We start from the raw sequence: 13,832 nt of genomic DNA, 5'->3' as shown, positions 1-13,832 counted from the left end.
TCCTTCCAATCATATTTCCCCGTTTAAATTTCATTGTATATACTAATCGTTCCTGTTAAAACCTGTAACCATGGCAATCATTTAAGACTTGGCATGTTGTTTACTGTGTGCAAAACTGGAGGAAATGTGGAAATAATGCAGTGCGGATGTGAAAGGATTCAAAGGAACTACTGTTGTTTATGCCTTATGGACGTTGTGTATTACAAAATTGCTTATACGGTTATACCTGGGACGATCTATGGTGTCGTATATAGTCTGAGGATATTTGACATATTTAGCCACTATATATGCTTCCTCATCATGTATTTTTTTCCAAAGGTTATTTGCCATGAATAACCATATGGCAGGATAATACATACCAATTTCAAGCAGGTGCTGAAAATCAGGAACCCAAAGGATAGATCGAAGAGAATATGTGATGACCTTGATGTTCAGCAACTTGTGGAAGGAAGAGGTGATCGCGGTGCTTAGGAGCCAATTGTTCTAGTGGAATAGAAGCAGGTTCTCACCGGTTCATACAAGTGTTAGTGGTTGTTAGAAAATTAACAACGCTTAAGATTAATTTGATAATGCAGCATAAAACGTAAAACCCAGATTTACTGACAGATATTATTCATGACATTATAACATAACAGATATGAGCTAACGCAACAATATTAATGCATAAAGAAAGAATCGACAACGGATCTAACCATAAGATCGTCATCGCAATAAATGAAAATGTGTATTTACTTATAGTGATTTTCACGAGTGATGATGGGGAATCCGAACGGACGTGTATGAAGCACTTCCCAGAAAACTTAATTCGTCACCACCTGTGCTGGTCGCCAAAACGCTGGCGTTGGTTCGGAGACACCGCTCTCCATTGATATGTTGCACGTCAAACGAAGGGACGGTAGGACAGAGAAGCGGCGGCGCATAGAGAAGAGAATGAGAAGACGAGTCAGTTGCTGTGTCGTATGCTCTCCGGCTGAAGGACCTCCCCTTTATAGAGTGTCTTGACGGGTTCAATCTGCTAAATTCGAGGAACCACCCCTGAAATCTCCCTATGTGTAAGCGTCCGAAGATCTCGTATGTAACGTGCATTCCCGGTCGACGTGGTAGTTTATGTGTGATATTTGATAGGCAAATAAACAAAAAGTAAAAAAAAAAACTGTAGTTTAGATAACGTCACGAGACGATTGCACATTGACACAAATTAGGCGACGCGAAACGTGTTGCCTCTATGGAAGCCTCCTACATATAAGTTGATTCTCTAATATCTAGATAAGTAATATGGAACTAAAGTCTCACGACATTTGTACACACCAATCGAACGGTGGTAAGTAGAAAGGACTTGTATCCATGCAAAAGTAACCGAACAAAGAAAACCTGCATCTACATTTAAATCGTATTTACAACCAAACACGATATTTATATACTCAGTCTGAATCGGTAGGACAAACCAAATGTAGCTAGCGTCCTTGCATGCCCATCTCCACCTCGATCATAATGCGAAGCATGGTTGGTACTGTACGTATGGGAGGCCATGGTTGTCAGTTTCGCACATGGATGGATGGCTGGGAATGGAATGTAGAATGGGAAGAGCAGGAAGAGAACACGGGAAGTAGACAGAATGTGGCACTGTGGCTGGTACCGGTATCCACAAGCTAGGACGGCAAGTTCAGTTTAGAAACTCAAATTCCATCCCGTATTGAAGGGGATCGAGTGAGAAACGTACTAATTACTCCTTCAAACCCAAAGGGAAATTAAGTTACAAACTAGCCATAATAAGATCCAAGTTGTTGCTCCGTTTCCCGCATACACTGTAGGTGTACATGTAGGCCTTTAATTTCACACACGCTACGATACTGGCCATTGACGACCCATGTGGAGCCACTTTCTCGTGTAGTACTAATTTGCAGCGCGACGCTCTTTAGTATTTGGCGATCGTTGTGCAAATCTGGCGCCGACCGACGAGAATCGATTTTGGTTTGAAATTTAATAAAAGCAAATGAACCCAGCAGCTAGCTACTCGAGTCTGTTTGATAGGGTTTTGAGTCTCTGACTTACCCAAAAATACCTGCTTTAACTCTAACCTTTTTCTTGAAAAAAAAACAGATTTTTTTTTTCATAAAGCTGAAGCCATTGTGTCAATTGTTTGATAGAAACGATTTATCCTAAACTGAGAGTCAATGTTAGAGCTAAAGTTAGAGCCAGAGAAGATGAAACTACTGTTTTTACGGCTTCTTCACCACAGTAAAAAAATGACTATAGTTTTTACATGCTTTTCAGAATAATCTATTAAGAATTTTCTTCTATAAAGAAAAGATAAAGTCGAAGTCCTGCCAAATGAGCTCTCAGGTACAGGTGCATGCATGTGTACTTTGCACCATACGCATGATTGAGCTACCCGTCGGTCAGTATATATATTTATATATAAATTTTAAATTTAGTGGCAGATGTACGTGGTTGGCATGCAATGCAATACGGAAGCTGATCGACGGTCGGTGAGTCCAGTCCCCGCACATGCATGATGAACAAAATGTATGCAGGCAGGCAAGCATATGATTAGCCATATTCTTCTCTTTTACGTATTCATGCATATACTAATATGCTACCTCCGATTTTTTACTTGTAGTACAATATATAATAAAAGACATCAAATATAAAAAAATCGGAGGGAGTATTATATAGCCTGTTCATATGTCTTTACGCAGTATATGTCATATCGAATGTTTAAATAATAATTAAATATATTAATTATAATATAATTATAAAACTAATTACATACATAAATACTAAAAGATAAAATAGATTTTTTTAAAAATCTAATGTAACCTATGTTTAATATTCATAATTGATATTTATATATTTAATATAACCCGCTTTATTAGTAAGGGAAACACAGACGTCGGTGCAGAGAACGCGTCCCCGACGGTGCGGCCAACCACAACACACGCAAACGAAGCAATCAGCAGCCTAGATAGCCAACCGTCTCTGACCATGCATAGATACCCAACCCAACCAACCAGTCAGCTTCTTTTCTTCTTCTTCTTTTTCCACCGGTAAAGTACAAGTACAACCAAACCCATGCTAGCCGCTGCTTAGTATGCATGATTAGACGACGGCCTTCTCTTCTCAGACGGCCCCAGCACACACACACGCAGACCGTGCCTATGAAAATTTTACGCAATCAGAATTTATCGATAGAGGCAATAGATAATTTTAATCTACCAGAAAATGGTCCAAAGAGACACCCTTTATGAAAAATCAACAACGGTTCAGCATATACATCTACCGAGAAATTAAAGAAGCGACAAAACATTTTGTATTTGCAATTGAACAAAAGAAGAAGTAGCGCTGTCATTATATTCCAAGTAGTTGACAGCTACTAAAGAAAACTAAAATTGCACACGTAACCAGTTTACCGAATTAATATTTCTCCCTGGGGAGCCATGCATGTGCCAACAGCTATACACATGCGAACTCCCTTTAATCTCTCTCTCTCAGTGCAACAGCTAGTATGTATTTATGTATAGTACTACTAACTAACTAACTAACTGAATACTAAACCACTGCATATTAGAGGAGTAGAGTACAATAAGAAAAGCCAAGGGAAAGTAAAGAAAAGGGCAATAAAGCACAAATTAAAACAGCTGCAGACTTACACGCGTCACAGCACTTGTGTCCCTCTTCCTCCCAGCGCGATTAACGGTGCTGTTGACTGCCTACCAGCTCCTGCTCTCGATCGAGAAGAGCAAGTAGATTGTTTGGCTGACGCCTGCTTGCCTAACAACAAGGTTGGCCATAACCATCATCACTATGAGCCAAGCCAACCCCCCGCCGGCCGCGCGGAAACCCCTCGCATCTCGCCGCCGCTACCTAACCTACCCCGCCGGCACCGGGTTCCGTTTCGTTTGACTACCACTTGGCCTGGCCCCCCCCGATCCCTCGCGTGTTAAAAGGGAACTCGGATTGCCTCGTTCCTCCGCATGCCCCCCGTACCTTGCGGATTGTTGCGCCCTTCCGTTCGGTTCCTTCCTCCGCGCCCGCCCCACGCCTCGCGGTTCGCCACGCCCGCCCCACGCCTCCAAGTTGTAGCCGATGAAGGGCGGCGACATGAGCAGCGTCAGCCCGCTGGTGTCCTTCGTGCTGGGCGCCGCCATGGCCACCGTCTGCGTCCTCTTCTTCATGTCCGCCGCGCCCGCGCGCCGCCTCGTCGACATCTCTGCCTTCACCTCCAACTCCAACTCCACCGCCGACCTCCTCCTCGACTCCTCCGACTCGCCGGCAGCGGCGGACCTTGCCGAGGCAGCGCCGCCGGCTCCCGCGCCCGTCCAGGTACCTCCACGCACGCGCTTCAGTTTCGTCTCGGTTTCCGCGTACGTCCTGCCTGCGTGCGCTTTTGTTGCACGCAATTCAACAGCGGCGGTTAGTTCATCTCCGCAGACCATTCACAAACCCCCAACCATTTCTCCAGGCTAGTTTTCAAACTCAAACCGCCTCCGGAATTGGAGTGGATCGATGAGTTAGTTCAGAGAATTTCGGTTTGCTCAGATACGACGCGTACTTCCTTCATCTCATCCTCAATCATCTGATCATCTCTCGTCTCCGAGGACAGCACGAACAAGAGCCCGTGAATGGAGTCGGTGCCCTGCTACCCATACTAGCTGGCCATCTAAACTAGAGCAGTAGCACTATTCAATACCAAAATAGACAGAATTACGTCGGCCGACGGCGACCGGGTAACCAAAAAGCGTGACTAGTTTATATAAATAATACAGAGACCAGCTCACGTCTCGATGCTCCTTTGCTTGTTTTTTTGTTATTACGTATCGCTTTCCCGTTCCCCCATGAACTAAAACTCCTACAGTGGATGAGCTGGTGGTACCTTCAGGAATCCACCCCGTCGTTTGTTGCCTTCTCCACGTGTCCAGGTGATTATTCGCCGCATGTAAATGCACATCACTGCTCGTCGTCGTCAATAGGGCTGGGCATTCGGTTTTTTTCTAAACTTCGGTTCGGTTTTTCGGTTTTAAAAAACTTCGGTTTTTCAAACATTAGAAATCGATCGGTTTTCTAGAAAATGAAAAACCGAGAAGTTCGGTTTCGGTTTTTTACTTCGGTTTTTTGGTAAAAACCGAATACCAAACTTATAATCAAGACATACATACAACAAGTTTACATGATAGATTACACATAATTTTAAAAAGTAAAAATTATATAGGTACAAATATTTAGATATACATCATACATCACATACAAATAAGTTAATAACAATTTAATTGTATCACACAATTAGTTCACATAATCGAATAGTCAAATTTGAGAATTGATAAAGTTTGGTATTCGGTTTTTTCGGTTCGGTATACGGTGAAAACCGATTACGATACCGAAAACCAAACTTCTTAGATACAAAAACCGAAACCGAACCGAACTACCAAAAAAACCGAAATTTCGGTTCGGTTCGGTACGGTTCGGTTCGGTTTTTGGTTTATGGTAAAAATGTGCCCACCCCTAGTCGTCAACACCTCCACCAGATCGTCACAGCCATCCCCACCACCCCCTCCCCTCAACTGACTCAATCCCTGCCACGTCCACACGAAATCTCCCCGTGATCGACGGCCCATCCTTCTTTCTTTCTACTCTCCTTCCTTGGAACATGCGGATGGATGGAACCGTTTCACCTAATGGCTACTACTGCCGCCCGTCTGTCAACGTACAAGCAGTTTTTGGTCACCAGACACCACCTGCATTAGCATGCATACTCTATCAACTAACATTGCGCTGCATTGCATTGCAGGCCCCGCCGTCTCCGTGGGGCGACCTGGAGGAGGTGCTGGCGCGCGCGGCGACCAAGGACCGCACGGTGATCATGACGCAGATCAACGCGGCGTGGACGCGCCCGGGCTCGCTGCTGGACCTCTTCTTCGAGAGCTTCCGCACGGGGGAAGGCGGCGTGGCGCGCCTCCTGGACCACCTGGTCATCGTCACCATGGACCCGGCCGCCTACGAGGGCTGCAGGGCCGTGCACAGCCACTGCTACTTCCTCCGCACGGGCAACGGCGTCGACTACCGATCAGAGAAGGTGTTCATGAGCAAGGACTACCTGGAGATGATGTGGGGACGCAACCGCTTCCAGCAGACGGTGCTGGAGCTGGGATACAACTTCCTATTCACGGTCAGTAGTTGACGTTAATTATTCATTCATTCAGTCGTCGTCGTCGTGCATCCAGCACCAGCAGCAGCCTTAATTAGCAACATCTATCGACTGTGCCGGCCGCGCGCAGGACGTTGACGTGATGTGGTTCCGCGACCCGTTCCGCCACATCTCCATGGCGGCCGACATCGCCATCTCCAGCGACGTGTACATGGGCGACCCCTACAGCCTGCGCAACTTCCCCAACGGCGGCTTCCTCTTCGTGCGGGCGTCGGACAAGACCGTCGCCTTCTACCGGGCGTGGCAGCAGGGGCGGTGGCGCTTCCTGGGGAAGCACGAGCAGGACGTGTTCAACCTCATCAAGCACGAGGAGGCGCCCAGGCTGGACCTCGCCATCCAGTTCCTCGACACAGCCTACATCAGCGGCTTCTGCCAGCTCAGCAAGGACCTCAACAGGATCTGCACGCTCCACGCCAACTGCTGCGTCGGCCTCGGCGCCAAGCTCCACGACCTCCGCGGGGTCCTCGACGTCTGGAGGAACTACACCGCCGGCACACCCGAGGAGCGACGCGCGGGAAAGTTCCAGTGGAAGCTACCGGGCATCTGCATCCACTGATATCCATTCTTTCTCAGCCGGCCTCTCGCCTCCTTGGTAGTAAAAGATCCATTCTTTTGATTCCATCATCAACAAATTAAAGGTTATATATATACTAGTAACAGATAGTTAGAATTTCATAGCTATAAGTACGGGCAGGGCTTCTTCCACGTGAGAACAGTGATCGATATGGTCCAGAAATAGACCTACCATACACTATTTTTTATATATAAATATCAATTTAAGGACTAGAAACACATTTTTGAAGTTCAGGGACAGCCGATGCATTTAACCCTAGGCTAGGCTACATGAAGGATCGCAAGCGCGGCCGCACGATGGACTGAGCACCGTCCACGAATATTGTTGTGCCCGTCATGTACCGGGACTCGTCGCCGACAAGGTACAGCACCGTCGACGCCAGGTCCTTCTCCGGATCCAGCCATCTCCGCAGGGGCATCACCTCCGCCGTTGCCTTCTCCGCCTTCTCCTTGCCCACGGACACGGGGAACTTGTCTTGCAGATGCAGGCCGCGGCAGGCGGCGTTAACCCTTATCTTGTGTTTCCCAAGCTCCATCGCACACAGCTGAAACACAAGAAGAACTTATTAGCAATCAAAAGACGAAACGCCAATGAACGATACAGAGATAGTTAACCCTGGGAAAGACAGTCTAATGTCTGTGAAAGCTTTTCCTGAACTGACCACTCAGAGGCCGCCATTCCATCATCCTCTCCACCATAAATTCAGAAACACAATGGGTGCAGATTGCGGGGAAGAAGGAAAAAGGCATGTGTGGCGTGCGGAATTGCAGCAGAAACTTGGTCATCTAAGGATTCAGGATTGTTTCAGGGTTCCAGTGTTCTTAGGCCGTCATACTGTCTGAAAATACAGGTTGCACAACCAAGACACCAGCAGTTCACTGCATGCATTGTTCACGGAGTGGAGTTTGAATATGAGGATGTGTTGGAGATAGCCTAAGGCATTACCACGTCAGTGTGACCTGGCGATTGGTTTGACAAGTCATGTACTTAGGTTGGTACTTTGGTCAGTTGCTCCAAACTTAAAACAAGTCGAAGTAGATATCAAGCGTTTCCACCACTGAAGATGCTGTGTTCGTGTGTGTGCATGTGTGTCATATACAGGAGTGCCGAAAAACCATTGATTTATGATCTAGCAATTGGCTTATAGATAACCTCTACATCTTTCATTGCGAACAAATTTATAGGTGCAGAAAGCCATTCATGTATGATTGCTGTATTTATCCAATCTTTGTTGTTCATTTCAATGCGCAATTTAGCATTGCAACATGACCATTTTTTTTGAGGATCTTATCTCCACAGCATCTGTCAGCAGAACCATACAGAAAGGGTACACGTCCAAGCAGTAGACAAGGGTGGGTACTTACACGGACCAACTGGTGGATGGCTCCCAAGCTTGTGCCATATGCTGCAGCGCCTGGATACAATCCTCTCTCAGCACCAATAATCTGAGTCAAGAACACAATAGATCCACCAGATTTTGTATCCTGGAACCGCTTTGCGATCGCCTTCATTAGAAACCAAGGTGTTATCACATTTACTTTGATGGTCTTCATGTACTCGTCTTCACTTATACTGAGGCAATCTTGCACCTCCCCTGGCCACACAGTAAAGGAACATTTATTTATTTGATACAAGGTGCAAATTCAGTTCATCCAACGCTGTGTCTGTATGCGATCACATGCATCCAGTCGTTCACGATTTTCACTCGGACGTGAGCATTGAGCAACAGGCTCAAGGCGAACAAGAAGGAACTGTATCTGTATGCGAATCCTTCGTACCCTCGTAGGAGTAGCAGTTGACGAAGGCATCCAGTCCGGCGAAGCAGCGCCAGGCCCGATCCACCGCCGCGTCGGCAGCAGCCTCACCGCACGCCTTGAAGTCCAGCCCGACCAATTCGACGCATCCGCCCCCTACCCCGCAACGCCGCGCCTCCTCCTCCGTCGCGGCCAGCGCGCCCTCGTCGCCCAACAAGACCAATCTTCAACCGGAATCAGAACCGAGCCATGCGGGGGCAAAGTGAGCATGCGACGACGAGCGCGGGGACGGGGAGTGGGCGTAGCTACCTGCAGCCGTGCTTGGTGAGGGTAGAGGCGATCCCCCGCGAGACGGTGTCGCCAGCTGCGGTGAGTAGCACCCGCTTCGCGTAGGCGTCCGCGTCTCCCATCGCCTGATTCCAGCGGCGGAGGCGTCTCTCTCTCTCTCTCTCTCTCTCTCTCTCTCTCTCTCTCTCTCTCCAGCAGTACAGTAGTACAGTACAGTACAGTGCAGTGCAGCACGTGGTTTGGAGTGTAGCCGCGGGCAAGGATCATGCACCTGCATACCGGCATCGAGTTAGGCCGCCTCACTGAGCTGGGCCTGCGTCCTGTGGGCTGGCCTCCCTTCTCGACCGGCGGAACAAATGGGCCCAATTAGAAGAGGTTCCAAACATACGTCTTCAATTCAGAGAAGAGGCTCCAAAACATACGACGGAACAGGCAGGAAGGCTGACCTGACCCTCCACAGGTCACCCGATAATCCTAATGCTGACAACCATCATCACGTTATGGAGATGACATTTCAAAAAGACCAAAACCAATGACCTCATGATCCATCTGCAACTCTTTGAACTTTGTTACAATGCATGTATCAATGCCTCAGCATATCATCACCTTCCTTATGAGTATCGGATGTGTCGATGTGCCCCCAAATGAGTATCGGATGGTACGTTGACTAGTATTTTTCTTTATGCACGTACGGTATCTGCTCTTGTGCACACTATTCTAAAAGAACATGTAGGCTGTAGTTGCCATTATTATTGACCTCTTGGGAGATAATCCATTATAACTCTTCAGTTCTCTGAAATAATCCATTATAACCATTCGCAGAACACTGTATTTTTATATTGCCGAGAATGCCCCTCCATAGCAGCGAGTGGAGGGAGGGGAGAGCAGCATAAGAAAATGCTCGTGGACCCAATGCTGTAGAAAATGACACGATTCAACCTGTATAATAAAAAGTTTCCAAATAGGTGGACAGTAATTGTGTATCTCAGAAGTAAGTACAAAAAATTGTAACTGTTATTGCAATGTGTATCCTTTTGAAACCTATATACAACACACTAAGGATTGACGAAAAAGCAGCACTAGTTATTCTCGTCTTTACTACTAGCTCTCTAGTCTACGGAAAGAATGAGACGCTAAGAGCTCGCTCACCACCTCAGGACGCGTTGTCGCTCCGGAGCTTGAGGATGGCGGCATACATCTTCCTCCTGGACCCAACAGCGCCAATGCCCATGTCCTTGAGGTCCTCCAGCGTTAGCAGCGGGAGCACCTCGCCGTCCACCTCATGGATCTCAAAGACCGGCGCGTACCGAGAAAGCCCCAGCCCATCGAGCCAGGCCTTGACGCGGCCATGCCGCATCGCGGAGGAGAGGCGGCCGTTGGGGAGGCCCCAGTCCGCCACCCCGTCAGACTCGTCACCGCCGGCGTCGCGGCTGCCCGAAACCCTAGCCATCGCGGCGGCGGCGGCAGCGGCAGCCGCGGAGTCGGACTGGTCCTCGTCGTCGTAGTAGCGCTCCTCGTCGTCGTAGCAGCCCTCGGCGGGCCCCGCGGGAATCCAGGCGGTCCTGGGGCGGCGCTGCGCGGGCGGCTTGGGCCCCCGGCCGCCGTGCGTGTCCGGGTCGTCCGGGTGCGGGCGGCGCGGCGGGCGCGAATGCGACGAGGAGGAGGGTTTGTGGTTCCGGCGCGGGGGAGGGGCGTCGATGTCCCCGAGGCGGACGCTGGGGCGGCGGCGGCGCTTGGAGTAGGGCGGCGCGGGCGGCTGCGCTCCGCACGCGGCCGCAGCGGCGGCGGCGGCGGCCTTCGCGGCCTCCACGGCCGGCAGCGCGGCGACCACGACGGCGCTGGACCCGTTCGTGCCCGGCTCCGGCGGGCGGAGATCGGCCATGCGGGCGCCGAGATGCGTGTAATCCGCAGGCAGCTCCTGCTTCCGGAGTGTGGCCGGAAGAGTGAGAGAGGACGAGGACGGGGGACAGAGTTCGTGCTCGCCACGTGGCTGTTTGGGCGGTGGGGATGCGCGGGTTGGCCGCTCGATGGCGTGATTGGGAATGCGGGAAGTCGGCAGGTGTTGACTGGGTTTGTTGATGTCAGACCCGGCGGATAAGAAGGCGGCTTCGCTTGGGAGACGGGCTCCTTTCAGCCCAATGGGCTTTTATGATTTCGGTTGGTCACTTTTCTGTTTTTTTTTTCCCGTTCCTAAACCTGGATTTTCGTCACTTTTCTGAATGGAAGGGTCTCAAGTGGAAAATCCGGGCGGCGAGTGGCTAGTCGTTTACGTGAACGTGGACGAGATTTTCCTGCCGCCAAGGCAAACCAAAGAGTCGTCAATGTCAGCTGGCTTCATCCGTAGCTTTCTCGAGCGCGCGGTGTCCTCTCTGAAAAACGCACTGCCTTCTCATTAGTCATTATACAAGCACAAGAGGAAGGGCTGCTACGAGGCATTTTGCATATAAATTATTTATATGGTGATTAGGTAAGAAAACTAATAGCTCTCAGGGTACGTCTATTTTGCATTATTCACATGGTAAATTATTTACGTGGTGATTAGGAGGGGCTGCTAGGAGGTATTTCGCATTATTCACATGGTGATTAGTGGGACATTGCCCTCCTCTATCCCTCCCCGTCTTCGCCACTTCTCCGGACCTATCCCCTCCTCTATCCCTCCGGCCACTCTAGAAAGAAAAAGTAGTCTTTGTTTAACCTAATTTTTGTGGACCAAGAAGGAAGTCAGCTTTTGATCCAAACAAGGGCACAGTTGAGACTAAATATGCCCCTCGTATTGAATAGCACACATAAGTCTGTCCTGGCTTATTACTGCATGCGTTCCTTCAAATTATAACAGTACACAAAAACCATTTCTTCCTGGTGCTAAGATCAGATGGATTCCCCCTCTGTCTTTGTGGGCTTGGTCCACAACACCGATTTCAACCCAACAATACCTTATTAAACTTATTGTTGTTGGCAGTATGATGCATTTGATATTGGCAGTAAGATCACAAATGCGGATGTCCTTGAAGTCACTTATCCTGCTGTTGCAAAGAGGCTACATGTAGTCTTTGTTATTTTATCTGTTAGTAGATTATGATTCTCTTGTGCAATATTTCATTAGAGCAACTCCAGTAGTTCACTAAAAGACTTCCTAAATCAATAATTTAGGTAGTTAACATAAAAACTATTCTCCAACAGTTCTCTAAATGAACTTTCTAAATTTAACAACTTGTCATCTAACCTCATTTTCTCTCTACATTTGGCAATCATTTAACAACTCCCTAAACAAAAATATTGACTGCATTATGTAGTTTTTGTGACTTATTTTTTTATGTGGATAGATACAAAACAAAATTACAACCTATATTTAGAGAACTATTGGAGAACTCACATTTTTTTACTCCAAAAGTCATTTAGCAACTTCTTAAATCTACGATTTAGAGAGCTAAAATTTACACAACTATTGGAGTTGCTCTTACTGCTTTGCTGAGTTACTTGAAATAACAGGGCAAGTGTATGTGATCTTATTTGCACTGACTGATCACCGTGAAACCACCGGCATGCATGTGCCTAGCTAGTGGCTTGGTAATTTATTTGCAGGCGGCGTGACGAGCTTGAGCTTGAGCTTGCCACCATAGATCTCCGGCAGCTGGGAGTCGTCGATGGCCTCGCGGAGCGTCCTGTCCAGGTCCTTGTCCGGCACGAAGACGAACTTCTTCTTGGTGTTGTCGTCGATGAAGGGGTAGACGATCTTCCAGGCGGCCATGAAGACGTAGGGCACGTGGACGAGGAAGACGCGGGCGAGGCGCTCCGGGTAGTAGCTCTGCATGATGTCGAGCGCCGCCAGGTAGCCTCGGATGTCGCAGTTGGCGTAGCCCCAGCCGGCGAGGTCGGCGACGGCGGCGAACTTCTCCTGGCGAACATCTCCCGGAGGAGGAGGGGGCAGGCGCGCGACGGTGGCGTCGAGGACGTGGACGACGTAGCGCTTGAACTCGTCGAGGTCCCTGCGCGCCGGGTGGTGGCGCGCGCCGAAGCCGTAGATGAGGGGGCGGCCCTCCCGGTCGTGGCCCTGCAGGTAGAGCTTCCCCTGCGCCGCCTCCCGCGCCACCTCCGCCGCGGCGATGGCGCCGTGGGGCTTGGCCGCGGGCTTCCACTTGAGGTACTTGAGCAGCATCGCCGACGCCTTGCCGATGTTGTGGTCCCGCGCGCGGAGGAAGCGCCGGAGCGTGTAGTCGTCCTCATCCTGCGTCACTGTCAATCTGTCATGTGTGCGCGCGTCTTGACTTTTTCTTTTGCTCTTTAAACGAAGAGAGTGAAAATAAAGGGAAAAAAAAAAGTAGGGATGGTTTTTGGTGGTGGCAGTTTGATTTCGTTGTCATCATTCATCAGTCAGTTTAATTTTGGCTGGTTGGGCAACTACCTGGACACGGACGCTGGCTGAACTAACCACCGTCCACCGGCCGGACAGAAATTGGCACAGTGCATGCATTTCAGCCATCCAGTATGCAGCAGTACTCTATCCATGTGTTTGGTTTCCGCGTATGAAGAGCATGCATTGCTCACGGCCCTCAACCTGTGTTTAATTCGCTGCATCTAGCTATACCGGCACACACGTACTGATGCAATTTAGACTTATTTACATGTATCTACTTATGCACAAAGAGTAATCATACCTAGTGAAACATGCTCATGCAAGCTTGGCTACGCACGTCCAGACATCCAATGACATATATCTATTTATAAATGCTAGCACATGATAGCCAATTCCTCAATTATGCTATTAGCCATATATACTAATGGCTGACGAGCAGCTACTAGCTAGTGCATGAATAATATGCATGGTGGACGAACCTTGCAGGAAGGGTCCTGGGCCTGGGTGACAGCCCTCAGCTCCGCCACCTGCTTCCACTCCGCCGCGTCGTCCCTAGCCACCTGCTCTTGCTGCTCCCGCTCCGCCATGGCCGACGACCTCAGCTAGCTGGTGGACGGGTGGTTACTTTATAGGAGGAGGGAGGACTACTGTTCGTGCAGC

General features: G+C 49.0%; 4 protein-coding genes across 4 annotated transcripts; 1 reads left to right on the top strand and 3 right to left on the bottom strand.

Moving 5' to 3' along the window:
* The first annotated feature begins 3,989 nt into the window (after nt 1-3,989).
* LOC100191821 (uncharacterized) lies at nt 3,990-6,987 on the top strand. The gene is made up of 3 exons (NM_001137245.1): nt 3,990-4,323; nt 5,786-6,163; nt 6,273-6,987. The coding sequence occupies exons 1-3, from the start codon at nt 4,087-4,089 to the stop codon at nt 6,756-6,758; spliced, it is 1,101 nt and encodes a 366-aa protein (NP_001130717.1). The 5' UTR covers nt 3,990-4,086; the 3' UTR covers nt 6,759-6,987.
* Nucleotides 6,910-8,951, bottom strand: LOC100285036 (uncharacterized). Its single transcript, NM_001157931.2, has 4 exons — nt 8,840-8,951; nt 8,555-8,754; nt 8,141-8,370; nt 6,910-7,320 (listed from the first exon to the last, which is right to left on the bottom strand). The coding sequence occupies exons 1-4, from the start codon at nt 8,938-8,940 to the stop codon at nt 7,042-7,044; spliced, it is 810 nt and encodes a 269-aa protein (NP_001151403.2). The 5' UTR covers nt 8,941-8,951; the 3' UTR covers nt 6,910-7,041.
* Nucleotides 8,952-9,817: 866 nt separating this feature from the next.
* Nucleotides 9,818-10,752, bottom strand: LOC100281343 (uncharacterized). Its single transcript, NM_001154261.2, has one exon. It carries the CDS (start codon nt 10,698-10,700, stop codon nt 9,972-9,974), a length of 729 nt encoding a protein of 242 aa, NP_001147733.2. The 5' UTR covers nt 10,701-10,752; the 3' UTR covers nt 9,818-9,971.
* Nucleotides 10,753-12,356: 1,604 nt separating this feature from the next.
* Nucleotides 12,357-13,764, bottom strand: LOC100283004 (uncharacterized). The gene is made up of 2 exons (NM_001155907.2): nt 13,652-13,764; nt 12,357-13,043 (listed from the first exon to the last, which is right to left on the bottom strand). Exons 1-2 carry the CDS (start codon nt 13,757-13,759, stop codon nt 12,375-12,377), a joined length of 777 nt encoding a protein of 258 aa, NP_001149379.2. The 5' UTR covers nt 13,760-13,764; the 3' UTR covers nt 12,357-12,374.
* Between the last annotated feature and the right edge of the window lie 68 nt (nt 13,765-13,832).

This window comes from Zea mays, chromosome 5 (genome assembly GCF_902167145.1).
Source record: "Zea mays cultivar B73 chromosome 5, Zm-B73-REFERENCE-NAM-5.0, whole genome shotgun sequence".
NCBI classification, from domain to species: domain Eukaryota; kingdom Viridiplantae; phylum Streptophyta; class Magnoliopsida; order Poales; family Poaceae; genus Zea; species Zea mays.
The sequence above is the reverse complement of the archived record's forward strand: the minus strand, read 5'-3'. Positions and strand labels throughout refer to the sequence as shown.

Bases quoted from the DNA above. Each gene is read 5' to 3' on its own strand.
- LOC100191821 (NM_001137245.1), top strand. From the start codon at position 4,087: ATGAAGGGCGGCGACATGAGCAGCGTCAGCCCGCTGGTGTCCTTCGTG. The intron at 4,324-5,785 runs GTACCTCCACGC...ATTGCATTGCAG, and splicing joins CGGCTCCCGCGCCCGTCCAG to GCCCCGCCGTCTCCGTGGGG. The intron at 6,164-6,272 runs GTCAGTAGTTGA...GGCCGCGCGCAG, and splicing joins GATACAACTTCCTATTCACG to GACGTTGACGTGATGTGGTT.
- LOC100281343 (NM_001154261.2), bottom strand. From the start codon at position 10,700: ATGGCCGATCTCCGCCCGCCGGAGCCGGGCACGAACGGGTCCAGCGCC.
- LOC100283004 (NM_001155907.2), bottom strand. From the start codon at position 13,759: ATGGCGGAGCGGGAGCAGCAAGAGCAGGTGGCTAGGGACGACGCGGCG. The intron at 13,044-13,651 runs GTTCGTCCACCA...ACAGTGACGCAG, and splicing joins CCCAGGACCCTTCCTGCAAG to GATGAGGACGACTACACGCT.
- LOC100285036 (NM_001157931.2), bottom strand. From the start codon at position 8,940: ATGGGAGACGCGGACGCCTACGCGAAGCGGGTGCTACTCACCGCAGCT. The intron at 8,371-8,554 runs GTACGAAGGATT...CTGTGTGGCCAG, and splicing joins CAACTGCTACTCCTACGAGG to GGGAGGTGCAAGATTGCCTC. The intron at 7,321-8,140 runs GTAAGTACCCAC...CTTGTGTTTCAG, and splicing joins CCATCCACCAGTTGGTCCGT to CTGTGTGCGATGGAGCTTGG.